We start from the raw sequence: 15318 nt of genomic DNA, 5'->3' as shown, positions 1-15318 counted from the left end.
GCCCCCCATGTTGTGGGTCCATGTGGCTTCGTGCATTGTGGCTTTGAATGGGGAGATGGGCTCCATTTTGCGCTGGTCGCCGGGGTTTCGGTCAGGCGGGAGACGTGTGTGCGTCGCTTGTTTCGCATTCCTGGCTTTATTCGTGTGTTGGTAGGGGCTTGTGCCTGAAGGGTTTGGTGCCTTGCCCCGTTTCAGAGCCCGGTGATGTCTGTATTTTCGAGCACCAACCAGCTCGTGGTACCTGATTGTAGTGGCTGCGCCTTGCTGCTGGACGTATCCACGAGGCCACCAGTAAGTGAGCTTGTCGATGGGTTGCTCCCCTGCTGTATAGGGCCTCTTTGAGGCTTGTGCAGAGCCGGTCAAAGAGTTCCATAGGGGACACGTGTGCCTTAGCATGGGTGCTCCGCTTTCCATGTGTATGCTGGCCGCCCATTTTGGCCAGTCCTTGTGGGTCTGTTGCCCTGTTGTGCTTTGTTGCCAATCTGCTCGTTTTCCCATCAGGTCTGGGTGTCCTGTGGGGACCGGGATATCCCCCGCCGGTCCATAGTGGGGGGGGGGGTAGGTTGCAGTGCGGTCACATGTAGGCTTTTGTGCCGAGGAGAGCGGTCGCCTCCCCTCTGCTGCAGCCCTAGTAGGCCGTATTTGAATCTCCGCAGTCCCTGCTCGGATCGGTCTCGGGGTGGTGTCGGTGGGTTCAGTGGGGCACCCCCGATGTGGGTGGTGCACCCTTGGGTGAGTGTTTGCTTGGCAGCCGTCGATTTGACCCCTGAGTCTGTCCGCCGGTCCGGAGCTCGTGCCAGTTGCGACCGCACCGACAGTAATATTTTGAGGTTTTTCCGATATTTAATTGCCTCTAACTGGTATTCATCTGAAGAAGAAAAGAGAGAAACAGGGAAACAAGGCACAGGGACATCAACAAAGTATAGTCATCAGGCTGATTATATAAGAAAAGGCATTCATTGGAGGAGTCAGAAAAGCTAAATGCATTTCTACGAAAATAAAGGACTACAAAACCATATGGTGGCTACTTACATGCATGTCAATGATGGATCATTATCATTTACATTAGTGATGCCAACCTTTATATCCCCGGATTTTGAAAGAACACCATCACTTATGGTTACAGTTATTGTATAGCTAAAAAAATTAAAAAAATAAACAACAAACATAAAGATAAATACTCAACATGAACATGTTAAGCAAATCATAGTTTTAAACTATATGTTAAGCACAATTATCCTTTAATGGAAAGAGCATCATCTACTGATTTTTCCATGTTGTGGTGCAATATGAAACTCCATTGACCTTTAGGCTGGATTTTCCACCTATTGCACTAGACCTGCACAATTAAAATGGCTGCTATTGCAAATGTTCACAAGAGCCTACAGCCTACCAGACCTCCAAGATTTTCAAGTAAATGGCTATTTTTGGGTGACAATATTTTTTGTATTATATATTAATATCAACCTAAGCAATCTTTTCAATGATTTAATAAAATATACACCATTTAATAAGTAATCCTGTCATCAAATCATACTCTCTTGTGGCCTATCACAAAAGTAAAATAGCAATTCACGGTAGAGCTATTTTTTTGTTGTTCTTTTTCCTTTTTTTTATTCTAATGAAAGCTAGCAGAGACATATTTTTGGCAGGGATCTAAGTTAGTAAATATAACTTATTTATGGAGTCCTCCTGTTTAAAATAAATAAAACAGCCAAACTTAAAATAGTATACCACATATTATTTACAATGATAAGAGTGTTATCTTCCAGCCATATCTGTGAAGAAGGACTGTGGGCTGCTGCCCCCAAGGGACCAAGATAAGTTTCGAACCATCCGAAAATGGTTTTATTCCTAATAGTACAACAGTGCCAGAGATTTCCTGGCACTATAACCACTGCAGTGGGCTGCTGTATGCTGCTTAGAATGCCTATCTAAATCATGATATTTCATTCTACGTACTTATTCCCCTTAACTGTTTAAGAAAAAAGTAAAAAGTGTAAAAACAAATTACCTTTTTGCACTGCTTTCATAATCAAACATTGTGGTGGTTGAGATTGTCCCAGTGTTATCAATTTTAAATCCGGAATTCCCAGGTGTAATTGTGATAGTGTACTATAAAAAAAGTGAAAATAAAAGTTAACATCTATTAAGTTATGGCTCACAATCTGCTCATAATTATCACTGCTCTACCCTGTACGACCATTTATTTAACCCCTTAAGGACCAAACTTCTGGAATAAAAGGGAATCTTGACATGTCACACATGTCATGTGTCCTTAAGGGGTTAAATGTTACTGATGAAGTTCACCGCAAACATTTTATTTACGTTTCAGTTTAAATTTCTATGGTTGTGTATGGAGAACAGTGGTCTTGTGCTTAGGGTCTGTTGGATATAAATTAATCTCTGTACAATGATTTATAGCCTAGCCCTACAGCTCAGACATGGTAATCCAACTCTGTAATATATATCAGGAATGCTTTTTGCCATAAAGTGAGACCATTAGAGAAGTTTCTAGGTGGCAAAAAAGACCATGGCTTCAGCCCAAGCATAAATTGTATGTCTCTTCCTGTATATACTGATTTAAGTCCCTCTTAAAACCTGCCTTATACCATGTCCTACATCCATCCATAAATCCTAATGTGTTCTATAAATCAGACCCCAAATACTTGATTGAATGCAGAGTATTGCACAAACCTATATGTTTAAACTAACACCTGGGGTATTAACCTCAAGTCATGCTAAAATAACCCTTCACCTCACAGTCGGCAGCATGCAGTGCGCACTGACGACAGACAAAAAATATGCACAGGTTTGATCATTAAAGTGTGAATTGTTTTGAATTCTAAATTTATTTTACATTTCAGACCAAACTAGCCATATGGGAATAAAAATCCCAAATCAGGTATTCGTCAGGTCATCTATTTCGGCCTAGAATTTAAAATTCCAACCAGTTAAATATATATGTTTTGCACTATAAGGCTTTGATCTATGCTACTCAATATATCAAGCACATGCTTAATATTTTTAATTTGTCACATTGTCTCTTTAAATAACCAACTTTTCAACAAGTTGATGTGAAAGTTAAAAAGCAGTCATTGTTTTTGCAAACCTGTCTGAGAGAAAAAAAAAAAAAACACACAATTGTCAGTCAGTTTGCATGATGAGAATAGATTCTGTTATGCAATACAGCAGATAGGTAGATGATTGGCAGGCTATAAATAATTTCTTATTGGCCCAACGTGACAAATCCTTTGGCATATGATTGAAGATTTTTCTGTAGGTTGAGCTTATTTAATAATGAAAAAATAAAGATACATCGAAGATTAATTTGTCAGAGATAGAAAGTTTCTACATCTTGTTAATTTAATCGGTTGGATAGTGTGGGAGTGAGTGTCACAGTAACTTTCACATCCCTTTCACAGGCGATATAATGCTCCCCACAACATACTTAAAAGTAAGAGAACTTTCAAAGTATTCTTCCTGGAAAAATAGATTTAATTAGATAAACAGCGAACTGCTTGAGAGTTTTATTTACAGTGTACCATACCCTTTGGGATATAGTACAGAATATTGTGTGCACAATAAGTTCTCATCCATTTCAATGCAAAATGGGAAAGAATTTGTATGTGACATTAGACATACCCACATGCGCACTCATTTTATCATTATAGAAAAGAGTCCAATCATTGGATGGGACAGTACTGCCACTTCCCAGGAAACCGGTTGGGAACTGGAAAAGAATGATATACTAAGCCAGGCTTCCCTTAACTCGGGCCCTCCAGATGTTGCTGAACTACAGCTCCCATGATTCTCAGCCTATCTATTTCATTCAGAGAATCATGGTGTGGTGGAATCTCGGTAAAAATAAATTTAGTAGGCCGAGATTACCACGTGGCATGTGTACGTGCATATGCTGACGTATCGATCAGTTGGTTGCACGAGGCAAGATACGATCAGTAGTGTACGGAGCATGTGCAAGAATACAGGATATAGTATTCCCCTCCTCCATTGTGCTGGACAAGCCATGCGGTCAAACAGGAAGTTAATTCTTATTTGTGTTGATTGGTTAAGAGAATGTGCGGGTGGAGCTTAATATGGGAGGAGTTATATGCCTATATAAGGAGCCTGCACTATTGTCCGGGGCTCAGAACTTGTGGTATTTTGGTGACGCTAGTCCCTCTGAGTCCCGATCGGTGATCCAATAAAGAATCTCTTCCTTCCTGAAGAAACCTGTGTCCATCTCTCTGTGCTTGGCTTCCGTCAGTTTCTCCGGTATCATTTGGTGCATTGGCCGGGAAGCTCATCGTTCAACGGTAGCTGAGAGGCAGAGGCGTGAGACGGTCTATCTTTGCCCACGTTCTCTACGGCTGCACCCCTGAACTTCTGCGTGGACCTCCCTTCGTCTCGGCGCCACTGGGCCGTTGTCCAGGAAGATCATCGGCCTCTACGTGAGAAGTGCTGGGGTGTCCCCGTCGATGAGTGTGAACTCAGGTTCAGGAACGAGGAGGTAAGACAACTGCTGTTTTAGACGGCAGGACCCACTAGGGGTATACCGATTGTGCGGTAGGCCCAAAGGGGTTTTGAATCTGTGTATCTGCCCCCTCTGTCGGAGGGAAGGAGCGAAGGCGCACCGCTCGATCGAACGCTCTTTAGTCAGACCGTTTGATTTGGTTAGTCAGGCGGGGTCCTGGTGTAAATAGCCCTAGCCGGACACCGGTGTCTTGTCTAGACTAGCGTTCTAGGGTGTATATTACGTTCGCTAGGTCGGAGGGACCGGGAGACTAAGCGGCGCCTGTGTAAATTCGGTTCGCTAGTTCTCATCCTATCTGGGCTAAGTGGGAAGGCGTGTAAATTTGGAACCCACTAGACTTTTGATAGTGTGACTAAGAGGCGCCTGTGTAAATTCGGTTCTCTAGCTCGCTATATATGTGGTGATTGGGCAGTGTGGCTAACCAAAACGGGTGTATATAGTTTTAGGTAGTCCATTCAAGGTACTGGCCAATAGTTTAGTTGGGAATTGTAAATGTGTTAACGATTGTTTAGTAAAGTGTATATCTTGTTAGATAGCGCGAGCTCAGCCGTCTAGCGAGAGTGTTAATAGTGTGTTGCTGTATTATAGTGCACGGTACCATAACCCTGTATATTTACTGACATTGTATATAAGTACTAATCATTGTCGTCAATTGCATGTTTTAACACCATAACCACTAATAATTGTATTGTGACCTTAACTTGTACTTTGACCTATGCTAACCGTACTGTAACCGCTATTTGTAAAAGACGATGTTACTGGGGTGTGTTATAGACGGGTAATTCGTATATAGAGAATTATAGCGTGGGTGACTGTATAGTTACGCCAAAGGGCATAATATTGATTATCTAGTGACTGGTGTAACAGCTGTGTGTGTACGGGAATTCCCTGAGTGTTTATTGTTATTGTGTATGTTTCACTTGGTAACTGTACCACGTGGTGCTGTTGCCAGAGGAAACGGGTGTGACTGTTGAATAGTACGCGTGTATAGTATTCGTTGTCGACGACGTTCCATTGTTAAGTATGGGCGCGTCGCAGTCAACGATTCCGGATCCCTTAGGTTGTATGGTGAAGAATTTTAAAAAGGGATTCAAAACTTGTGATTTTGGGGTTAAGATGTCTCCTGTACGTTTAGTTACTTTGTGCACTAGGGAGTGGCCTACTTTGGTTGCGGCATGGCCGCCACGTGGCAGTTTGGATCCAACTCTGGTACAGCGCTTACACGTGGCTGTATCAGGTAGGCCTGAACTTTACGGCCAGTTTCCTTATATTGACTGTTGGAGACAGGCCGTAAATGACTCGCCAAAATGGCTCCAGACATGCCACGAGGAGCAGTGTCGCCTCATGGTAGCTAGGACTTGTTCGTCCACTAGGACCGGTGTTAGGCCCATTTTGGACACGCCCCCTGAGTCCGAGATCCCTTTGCCGCCCCCTTACTTTCTGTTAAGAGGAAGTGACGCAAACGCAGGAAGTCCTGCACCCCTCCCCTCATTACCCTCATCCACTTCCGCTTCCTCCTCCAGTACAGGATCCACCCCCCCTCGTACTAAATCTCCCCTTCCGGAACCAGAACCCACCCCCATTAGAAACGAATATCCTGATTTGGCGCCACTTCAGACTTCCGGTCAAGCTTCATCTAGCTCGACCCGAAGTGTTTTATTTACAACCTTTTCCCAAAACCAACCTCCCACATCCCCATACCCTATCTCTCCCCGACCGGAACCCATGACTGACGCCTCTCTACGTAGCCCCATCCAAACCCGACAGTTGACTGGTGCCCAACAATTAAAGCACTATCAGATGCCTCTTCGTCTGAATCCCGGGTCAGCTTATATCGATGCCGCAGGTCAAATGGCACACGCTGACCCAGTCTTCGTATATGTCCCATTTACCACAACCGACCTTTTAAACTGGAAGACCCATAATTCCTCGTATACTGAGAAACCACAAGCTATGACTGATCTGTTCACCTCAATAGTACAGACACATAACCCGACATGGGCTGATTGCCAGCAGTTATTAATGACTTTATTCAACAATGAGGAAAGGACAAGAATAAATCAAGCAGCCATTAAAGCATTAGAAGATAAAGCCCGTACTTTAAACCAAGCCAATCCATCAGCATGGGCCGCAACACATTATCCCAACACCGATCCCGATTGGAACGTAAATGGTGCTGACATGGTTCAACTCAGAGCCTATAGAGACGCTATAATTGCTGGCATGAAAGCAGGAGGAAAGAAAGCCATTAACATGTCGAAGACAGTTGAGGTGATCCAGAAAAGCGATGAAGCGCCCAGTGTCTTTTATGACCGATTATTGGAGGCATACCGCTTGTATACCCCCTTTAATCCGGAAGACGCAGACAATTCCCGAATGGTTAACTCCGCCTTTGTCAGCCAAGCATACGGAGATATTAAGCGCAAGCTACAAAAGTTAGAAGGGTTTGCAGGTATGTCCATCACCCAACTAATGGAGGTAGCAAATAAGGTCTATATGAACAGGGATACAGAAAGTAAGAAAGAGGAAGAGCGCAAGATGCGTAAAAAGGCTGATATGCTAGCGGTAGCGATCGCAGGCGTAGATAAACGGGGCCCAGATAGAGGCAATAATAGATGGAGTAGGGAGCCTTTGAGTAGGGATCAATGCGCGTATTGCAAGGAAGAAGGGCATTGGAGGAACGAATGTCCGCAAAGAGAGCAGTACGAGAGAGACCAACCCAGGGCAGGCTACGGAAACTTTAGAGGCAGAGCGAGAGGTAGAGGAGGTCCCGGAGGGAGTAATGGTTATAGAGGGAGTAATGGGAACAGAGGAAGTGTTAGGGAAGATAGATATATTCCAGCAGCGCAAAGGTCCCGCGATAGAGAAGGTAGGGACTTTGTAGGATTGGCTGACACGGTCATGGAGGACTATTGATACCGACCGGGCTCCATCCCCCTTGGTCGAGCGGAGCCTATGGTCGAGGTATCAATAGGGGGAAAAAGGAGTGCGTTCATGATCGACACTGGTGCTGAACATTCAGTGGTGACTAATCTAGTTGCTCCTCCATCTGGAAGGACTATTACTGTGATAGGAGCAACTGGAAGAAGTGCTGAAAAACCGGTTCTTAAAAGTCGACTCTGTACATTGGGAGGCCACGTAGTAAAACACCAATTCCTTTATATGCCTGAATGTCCAGTCCAATTGCTGGGACGTGATATGCTATCAAAATTACAAGCGCAGATTACGTTCCTACCAAATGGAACAACATCCTTAAAGTTTAATGGACCTTCAGGTATTATGACTTTATCCGTACCAAAGGAAGAAGAGTGGCGACTTTATACAGCGTTGACTAGCCAAAACCCTAGGAGTGATGAGACATTGTTTAACATACCAGGAGTTTGGGCAGAGAACAACCCACCAGGACTGGCCCGCAATATTCCACCTATAAAAATTGAACTGAAACTTGGGGTTTATCCAGTGAGCCTAAGACAATACCACATCCCGCAGAAGGCTAAGAAGAACATTCAATCCTATCTGGATAAGTTCATACGGTATGGTATCCTAAAATTCTGTACTTCCCCCTGGAACACCCCATTGCTGCCTGTTCAAAAGCCCGGTACAGATGAGTATCGACCTGTGCAGGACTTGAGAGCAGTCAATGATGCGGTTGTTAGTATACATCCAGTTGTACCCAATCCATATAACCTGCTTGCTTTAATTCCGGGCGGGGCTACTTACTTCACAGTCTTAGACCTCAAAGATGCCTTCTTCTGCCTCCGAATTGCCACAGAAAGTCAATGTATCTTCGCTTTCCAATGGGAGAACGCTGTAACTGGCTCAAAACGCCAAATGACTTGGACAAGACTGCCCCAAGGGTTTAAAAATTCACCTACCCTATTTGGTTCAGCTCTAAGTCAAGATCTACTGGATTTCGAGTCCATCCCAGGAGAGTGTGTATTGTTACAGTATGTAGATGACTTGTTGATAGCAGCAGTTACAAAAGAAAAATGTCAGCAAGCAACGCACGATCTACTACACATTCTCTGGAAGGCAGGATACAAGGTGTCCAGAAAGAAGGCTCAGTTGTGTTTGCCGACCGTCAAGTATCTGGGATTCCATATCTCTGAAGGTCAAAGAATTATGGGGCCAGAGAGAAAAGAAGCTGTCTGCCAAATACCAATACCCAAGAATAGAAGACAAGTGCGAGAATTCTTGGGGGCAGCGGGCTTCTGTAGGATATGGATTCCCAGCTATGCGATACTGGCAAAACCTCTGTACGCAGCCATCAAAGGTACAGAGCACGACCCCTTCTTATGGACTCAAGAACAACAAACGGCTTTTGAAGATGTGAAGAAGGCTTTGATGAGTGCCCCAGCATTAGGTCTACCTGATCACACACGACCATTCTACCTGTACGTACATGAGCAAAGAAGAATGGCTGTGGGAGTATTGACACAGTACTTGGGATCATGGCAAAGACCTGTTGCCTACATGTCTAAGCAACTGGATGCAGTGGCCAGCGGACTTCCACCTTGTCTAAGAGCCGTAGCTGCAGCCGCCCTGCTAGTAGCTGAAGCCGATAAACTCACTCTGGGTCAAGAACTTTATGTACGAGTTCCACATGCAGTACAGACGTTGTTGGATTACAAAGGAAATCATTGGTTTAGTAACAGCCGTATGACCAAGTATCAAGCAATGTTGTGTGAAAACCCAAGAGTGCATTTAGAGACTGTAAACACCTTAAATCCAGCTACCCTTTTGCCACAACCTACTGAAAGTCAACATGATTGTTTGGAAGTAATGGATGAAGTATTCTCAAGTAGACCAGATCTTCGTGATTTTCCCATTCAGAACCCCGATGTTCAATATTATACCGACGGCAGTAGTTATGTGAAAGAAGGGATCCGCTATGCAGGATATGCAGTAACAACAATAGACAAGGTGATAGAAGCTCGGCCACTGGCGAAAGGAACATCAGCACAAAAGGCAGAATTAATAGCACTAACACGAGCGTTACAATTGGCTGAAGGTTTAAGAGTGAATATCTATACGGACTCTAAGTATGCGTTTTTAACCACTCATGCCCACTGAGCTCTGTATAAAGAAAGAGGACTACTGAATTCAGAAGGCAAAGAAATCAAATACGCAGCTGAAATCCTACAACTATTGGAAGCAGTGTGGGAGCCGAAAGAAGTCGGTATCATACATTGTCGAGCGCATCTGAGAGGAGATGGTGATGTAACCAAGGGAAATCGGATGGCAGATAGTGCAGCTAAGCGTGCTGCTGAATCAGGAAGACAGGAGTATGTGGGGCATATAGCTGCTCTTATACCAACTCCACTGTCCCAATGGACTCCAGTTTATACAGCTCAAGAAGAGGAGTGGTTAAAGACTGAACCGGGAAAGTATTTGGAGAACAAGTGGTATCAGCTAGAAGATGGAAGAATAGTTATACCAGCATCACTAGCAGTAGAAATTGTCCAGAACTATCATAACGGGACACATTCTGGGAGAGACAGTACAGAAGAATCTCTCAGGAAACATTTCTACATACCAAGATTGTCCAACTTGACTCAGGCCATTGTACGTAGATGTGTAACGTGTGCTAAAAATAATGCAAGACAAGGACCAGTAAAGCCACCAGGAGTCCAGTTTATGGGGGGACTCCCCATGTCCGATCTACAAATAGACTTTACAGTGATGCCTAAATCGGGTGGACATCGTTACCTGTTGGTAATTGTGTGCACCTATTCAGGCTGGGTAGAAGCATGTCCTACTCGTACAGAGAAAGCAGGAGAAGTTGTGAGATTCCTGCTACGAGAAATAATACCCCGATATGGACTACCCTGTTCTATAGGATCGGACAATGGTCCAGCTTTTGTTCATCAGTGCCTACAACAACTGACTCATATGCTTGGTATAAAGTGGAGGCTTCATACTGCATATAGACCCCAGAGTTCTGGTAAGGTAGAGAGAATGAATAGAACTATAAAGAACCAGTTGGCTAAAATGTGTCAGGAAACCCAACTTAAGTGGAACGTTCTCTTACCCATAGCTTTATTGCGAATCCGCAGTACCCCTACCAGAAGGATGGGCCTCTCTCCTTTTGAAATTATGTATGGGCGACCACCTCCCGTACTTGGTAACTTAAGGGGGGATTTGAGTCAGTTGGGAGAAGGAATTACCCGGCAGCAGGTTGTAGAGTTGGGTAAGACTATGGAGGAGGTACAGAAATGGGTACAAGATAGATTACCTGTGAATATTTATCCCCCTGTTCATAGTTATCATCCAGGAGACCAAGTGTGGATTAAAGAGTGGAATAATGTACCGTTAGGGCCCAAGTGGAGAGGTCCTTATGTTGTTCTTTTGTCTACCCCTACAGCGATAAAAGTAGCCGAAGTGACTCCGTGGATTCATCACTCCAGGGTTAAGCCAGCAGCAGTCGATTCTTGGCAAGTTACAGCAGATCCAGAGAATCCCTGCAAGATCCGGTTAAAACGCACTACTCAGTCGGAGTAACGAGGAATCGTGTGGATTACAAATTTTATTGTTACAGGTGTGAGTGAGAAGGCCATAATAAAGCCTGTCCGCTTACCAACACATAGTGTATAAGCCAGGAAAGTCTCGAAGGGACACCTGTGAAGACGAGCAGAACTCCATTCCCTGCAGCCCTCACATCCTGGAAGCTGAGGCTCCATCGCACGGACGAAGACTGAGGATGACGGCGAAAGATGTGCTTTTGATATTGTTTATTTATATGTGTTTTTATATTCAGGAAGGTAGAGGTACCGACACTCCTAGCTGTGAGGTATGCATTAAGACTACGAGAACAGGTAACCATATTTCCCAAACCCTAATTTGGCATTCACAATACGAGTGTAAAGGAGATGTATCGAGATGTAGATACTTAAATATAGACTATAGTGTGTGCCATTTAGGAGTAGGAGAACCTAAGTGCTTCAGTCCGGAGTATCAACCTCGTACAATTTGGTTGACTCTCAGGAATGGAGATCCTCAGGGGACCCTAATTAATAAGACGGTGTTAGAATCCGTACATTCTTCGGGTGTTCTGCTATTTGATGCGTGTAAAGCGATATCGAGTGGTAGAAAGCCGTGGAATGTATGTGGGGATCTTAGATGGGAGAGGACGTATGGGTCTAATGATAAATATATTTGTCCCAGTAGTAAAAATAAATATGTAAGTCCTAGATGCCCAAATAAAGACTATAACTTTTGCCCATATTGGTCTTGTGTGGGGTGGGCGACTTGGGGACAGACAGTAGATAAAGACATGATAGTGACTAAGTTGCCGACTAGCCCATATTGTAAGTCTATGGAATGTAATCCCATCCATATACTTATAAATAACCCCGATAAGTTCTTAGACAAATATGGCAATTTATTTGGGTTTCAGATATACGGGACGGGTTTAGATCCTGGGACATTATTGTTTATAGGGATAGAGACTGATACGGTATCCTCCCAAACTCATCAAGTATACCATTCCTTTTATGAAGAGATGAGTATAGATAATAAGATCCCCCATAATGCTAAAAACCTGTTCATTGATTTAGCTGAAAGTATTGCCGGTAGTCTTAATGTTACCAACTGCTATGTGTGTGGAGGTACTAACATGGGAGACCAATGGCCTTGGGAAGCAAAGGAGGTAATGTCCGGTTCTGAGGCAGTTGACCAACTAATATCTACACAAGCCGATTATCATTTGAGTGTTAGAGGTAAATCTGAGTGGAGATTAAAGACCTCCATCATAGGTTATGTTTGCATAGCAAGGAAAGGAATAATGTATAATACTTCTGTAGGAGAATTAACTTGTCTAGGGCAAAAAGTTTATGATGATGATACTAAAAATACAACTTGGTGGTCGGCTTCAAATGTCTCAGAACCATCTAACCCGTTTGCTAGATATGCCAGTTTAAAGGATGTGTGGTTTGATTTATCCATCACATCTACCTGGAGAGCCCCAGCAAATTTGTACTGGATCTGTGGTAAGAAAGCTTATTCGGAGTTGCCACAGGACTGGGAAGGGGCATGTGTGTTGGGTATGCTCAAACCATCCTTCTTCTTGTTACCGATTGAAACAGGTGAGACTTTAGGTGTTAAAGTGTATGATGTGAATCATAGGAAGAAAAGGGGACCCTTAGAGATAGGTACCTGGGAAGATAATGAATGGCCTCCCCAGCGTATCATAGATTATTATGGGCCAGCCACGTGGGCTGAGGATGGTACCTTTGGTTACAGAACCCCTATTTATATGCTCAACCGTATTATAAGATTACAGGCGGTGGTTGAGATTATCACAAATGAGACATCACAAGCGCTCAATCTTCTAGCGAAGCATAACACCAGGATGAGGACAGCAGTCTACCAAAATAGATTAGCCTTGGATTACCTTTTGGCAGTAGAGGGAGGTGTATGTGGGAAGTTTAACCTGAGCAATTGCTGTCTTCAAATAGATGACGAAGGGCAAGCAATAGCTGAGCTTACTAGCCATATGGTTAAACTAGCGCATGTGCCTACTCAGGTATGGAAAGGGTATAATCCAAGTAGTTGGTTTGGTAGCTGGTATGAGTGGTTTGGAGGGCTTAAGGCAGTGGTAGGTGGAGTCCTACTGATTTTACTGTTGTGTCTACTCCTACCGTGTCTTATACCCTTAGTAGTTAGGTCTGTGCAAAGCCTGATAGGAAGTATAGCAGAGAGGAAGGCTGCTGCACAGATAATGGCGATTTATAAGTATAAGGCTTTAGATCAGGGAGAACCAATGCAGGAAGATGAGTGTTAAAAGATTCACATCATAAGATAAGTCTGGTCTGGTTCAAGGTAACTTGCGGTGTAAGCAAAACTAAGGTTAAGTGATGCCTCAAGTAATTGTAAAATATCAAGAGGCATCAAAGGGGGGAATGTGGTGGAATCTCGGTAAAAATAAATTTAGTAGGCCGAGATTACCACGTGGCATGTGTACGTGCATATGCTGACGTATCGATCAGTTGGTTGCACGAGGCAAGATACGATCAGTAGTGTACGGAGCATGTGCAAGAATACAGGATATAGTATTCCCCTCCTCCATTGTGCTGGACAAGCCATGCGGTCAAACAGGAAGTTAATTCTTATTTGTGTTGATTGGTTAAGAGAATGTGCGGGTGGAGCTTAATATGGGAGGAGTTATATGCCTATATAAGGAGCCTGCACTATTGTCCGGGGCTCAGAACTTGTGGTATTTTGGTGACGCTAGTCCCTCTGAGTCCCGATCGGTGATCCAATAAAGAATCTCTTCCTTCCTGAAGAAACCTGTGTCCATCTCTCTGTGCTTGGCTTCCGTCAGTTTCTCCGGTATCAATGGGAGTTGTAGTTCAGCAACATCTGGAGTGCCTGAGTTTTGGGAAGCCTGTACTAAGCAATTTTTTTTACAAAGTTGTTTGTTCACAAAATTATTGTAAGGATGTGTTGGTTTTCCACCATACATTTTCAGAACTATTTGCAAAGAAAATAAAGTAAATGACGCACTGACTACAACAAATAATGCAGTTTCTGGAATGGTTCATAAAGCAGAGATGTAGTTTTGAGAGTATATAGTCACGATCATAGATCAGTCAGGTTGTATAATCTAAAATAGAAGGCAGCAACGCTCAGGGAAAAAAACTCTTACAGCGAAAAGGTGCATGGGTGCGGACGGACTAGCCACAGGTGATGCACCAAAACAAAGGGTACTAAAAAGGCTCTTCCAAGGCAACTTGTTCTAAACAAATATAATGAAAAAATAATAATAATTCCTAAGCAGTTTCTCATGCTATTTATGTATCCTTCTTACATACACCTGGCACATCCAAAATCACTTTATTTAGCGGACTTTGACATTGTACACTTTGTTAGAGTGCTCTCTTTACACACTGGCATTTTTTCGCACCTTTATATGTATATGAATTCGATAGGTATGTCAGTATGTATAAAGTTTTAAAGAATAATGTTTAACAACAATGGAAAGTATTCTGCTTCTTATTACAGCAACTGCAGTAAACTCAGACCAGGAAGTGGCTCAGCTAATCAAGGTATCTATTATTTTCATCTGAGCTTACTATGTCCCATAAACCCCTGCCCAGCAGGAGATTATATTTGTCACATGGAGATCAAGAGACTAATGTAATTGTGTCGATGCATGTCTGCGGCCACAGCTCAGGCTTCCTGACAGTTGTGAATAAGTACAATTTTTATTATATGGAGAGCTACGGCTTTCTCCTGTGATATATTTCACTGAGTGTGTGGGCTTAAGTCACAGCCATTCTTCTGAGAATCTCCACTTTTAAGCAAGTTAGTAAAGGTAATGCAAGGGCAGCTGAGCTATTTGCACCATAATTTATGGTGGAATTTTCATGGTACATGGAATATCCAATTAAATTATATGGTTATTCACTAAATAGAAAATTGTTGAGACTTGACTTTCAAATTTCAGGCCAAAACAGCCTACATGGAAGCATTCTCAAGGGCTAGTTAACTGATTGTTTTCAGCCGATGGACTAATATTCAGGGCTTAGCACAGGACAGCTAACGGAAACTTCTGTTTAGGCTCTCTGCTAGTAGTGGAGGAAGGAAACCACAGGTAAGAAACCTTTCTTTAAAATGGTTTGGTTACTTACATGTGGGTACTCTAGAGTGATAATGGAGCTATAACCACTAGAGCATGCTATGGTGGTCATAGTGCTTCAATTGTTCCTTTAAGCGTTTGTTAGTTCTCTTCTGCACTCCATTTCTGGCTTGTTAGCAAAAGAAAAATCAGCAGATCTTTCATG

The 15318-nt window shown here is 43.3% G+C and overlaps 1 protein-coding gene across 1 annotated transcript in view; it reads right to left on the bottom strand.

The window, feature by feature from the left end:
• The window catches only part of LOC134568857 (cadherin-related family member 3-like), a 90219-nt gene that overhangs the window by 60653 nt on the left and 14248 nt on the right, over positions 1–15318 (bottom strand). Inside the window, exons 5-6 of the mRNA XM_063427548.1 lie at positions 2015–2115; positions 1033–1137 (exon numbers count right to left, since the gene is read on the bottom strand). Of these exons, the coding sequence (XP_063283618.1) occupies positions 1033–1137; positions 2015–2115 (206 nt within the window). The remainder of the gene's footprint in view (positions 1–1032; positions 1138–2014; positions 2116–15318) is intronic.

This window comes from Pelobates fuscus, chromosome 7 (assembly GCF_036172605.1).
Source record: "Pelobates fuscus isolate aPelFus1 chromosome 7, aPelFus1.pri, whole genome shotgun sequence".
NCBI classification, from domain to species: domain Eukaryota; kingdom Metazoa; phylum Chordata; class Amphibia; order Anura; family Pelobatidae; genus Pelobates; species Pelobates fuscus.
This window is presented reverse-complemented; position numbering and strand designations above follow the sequence as displayed.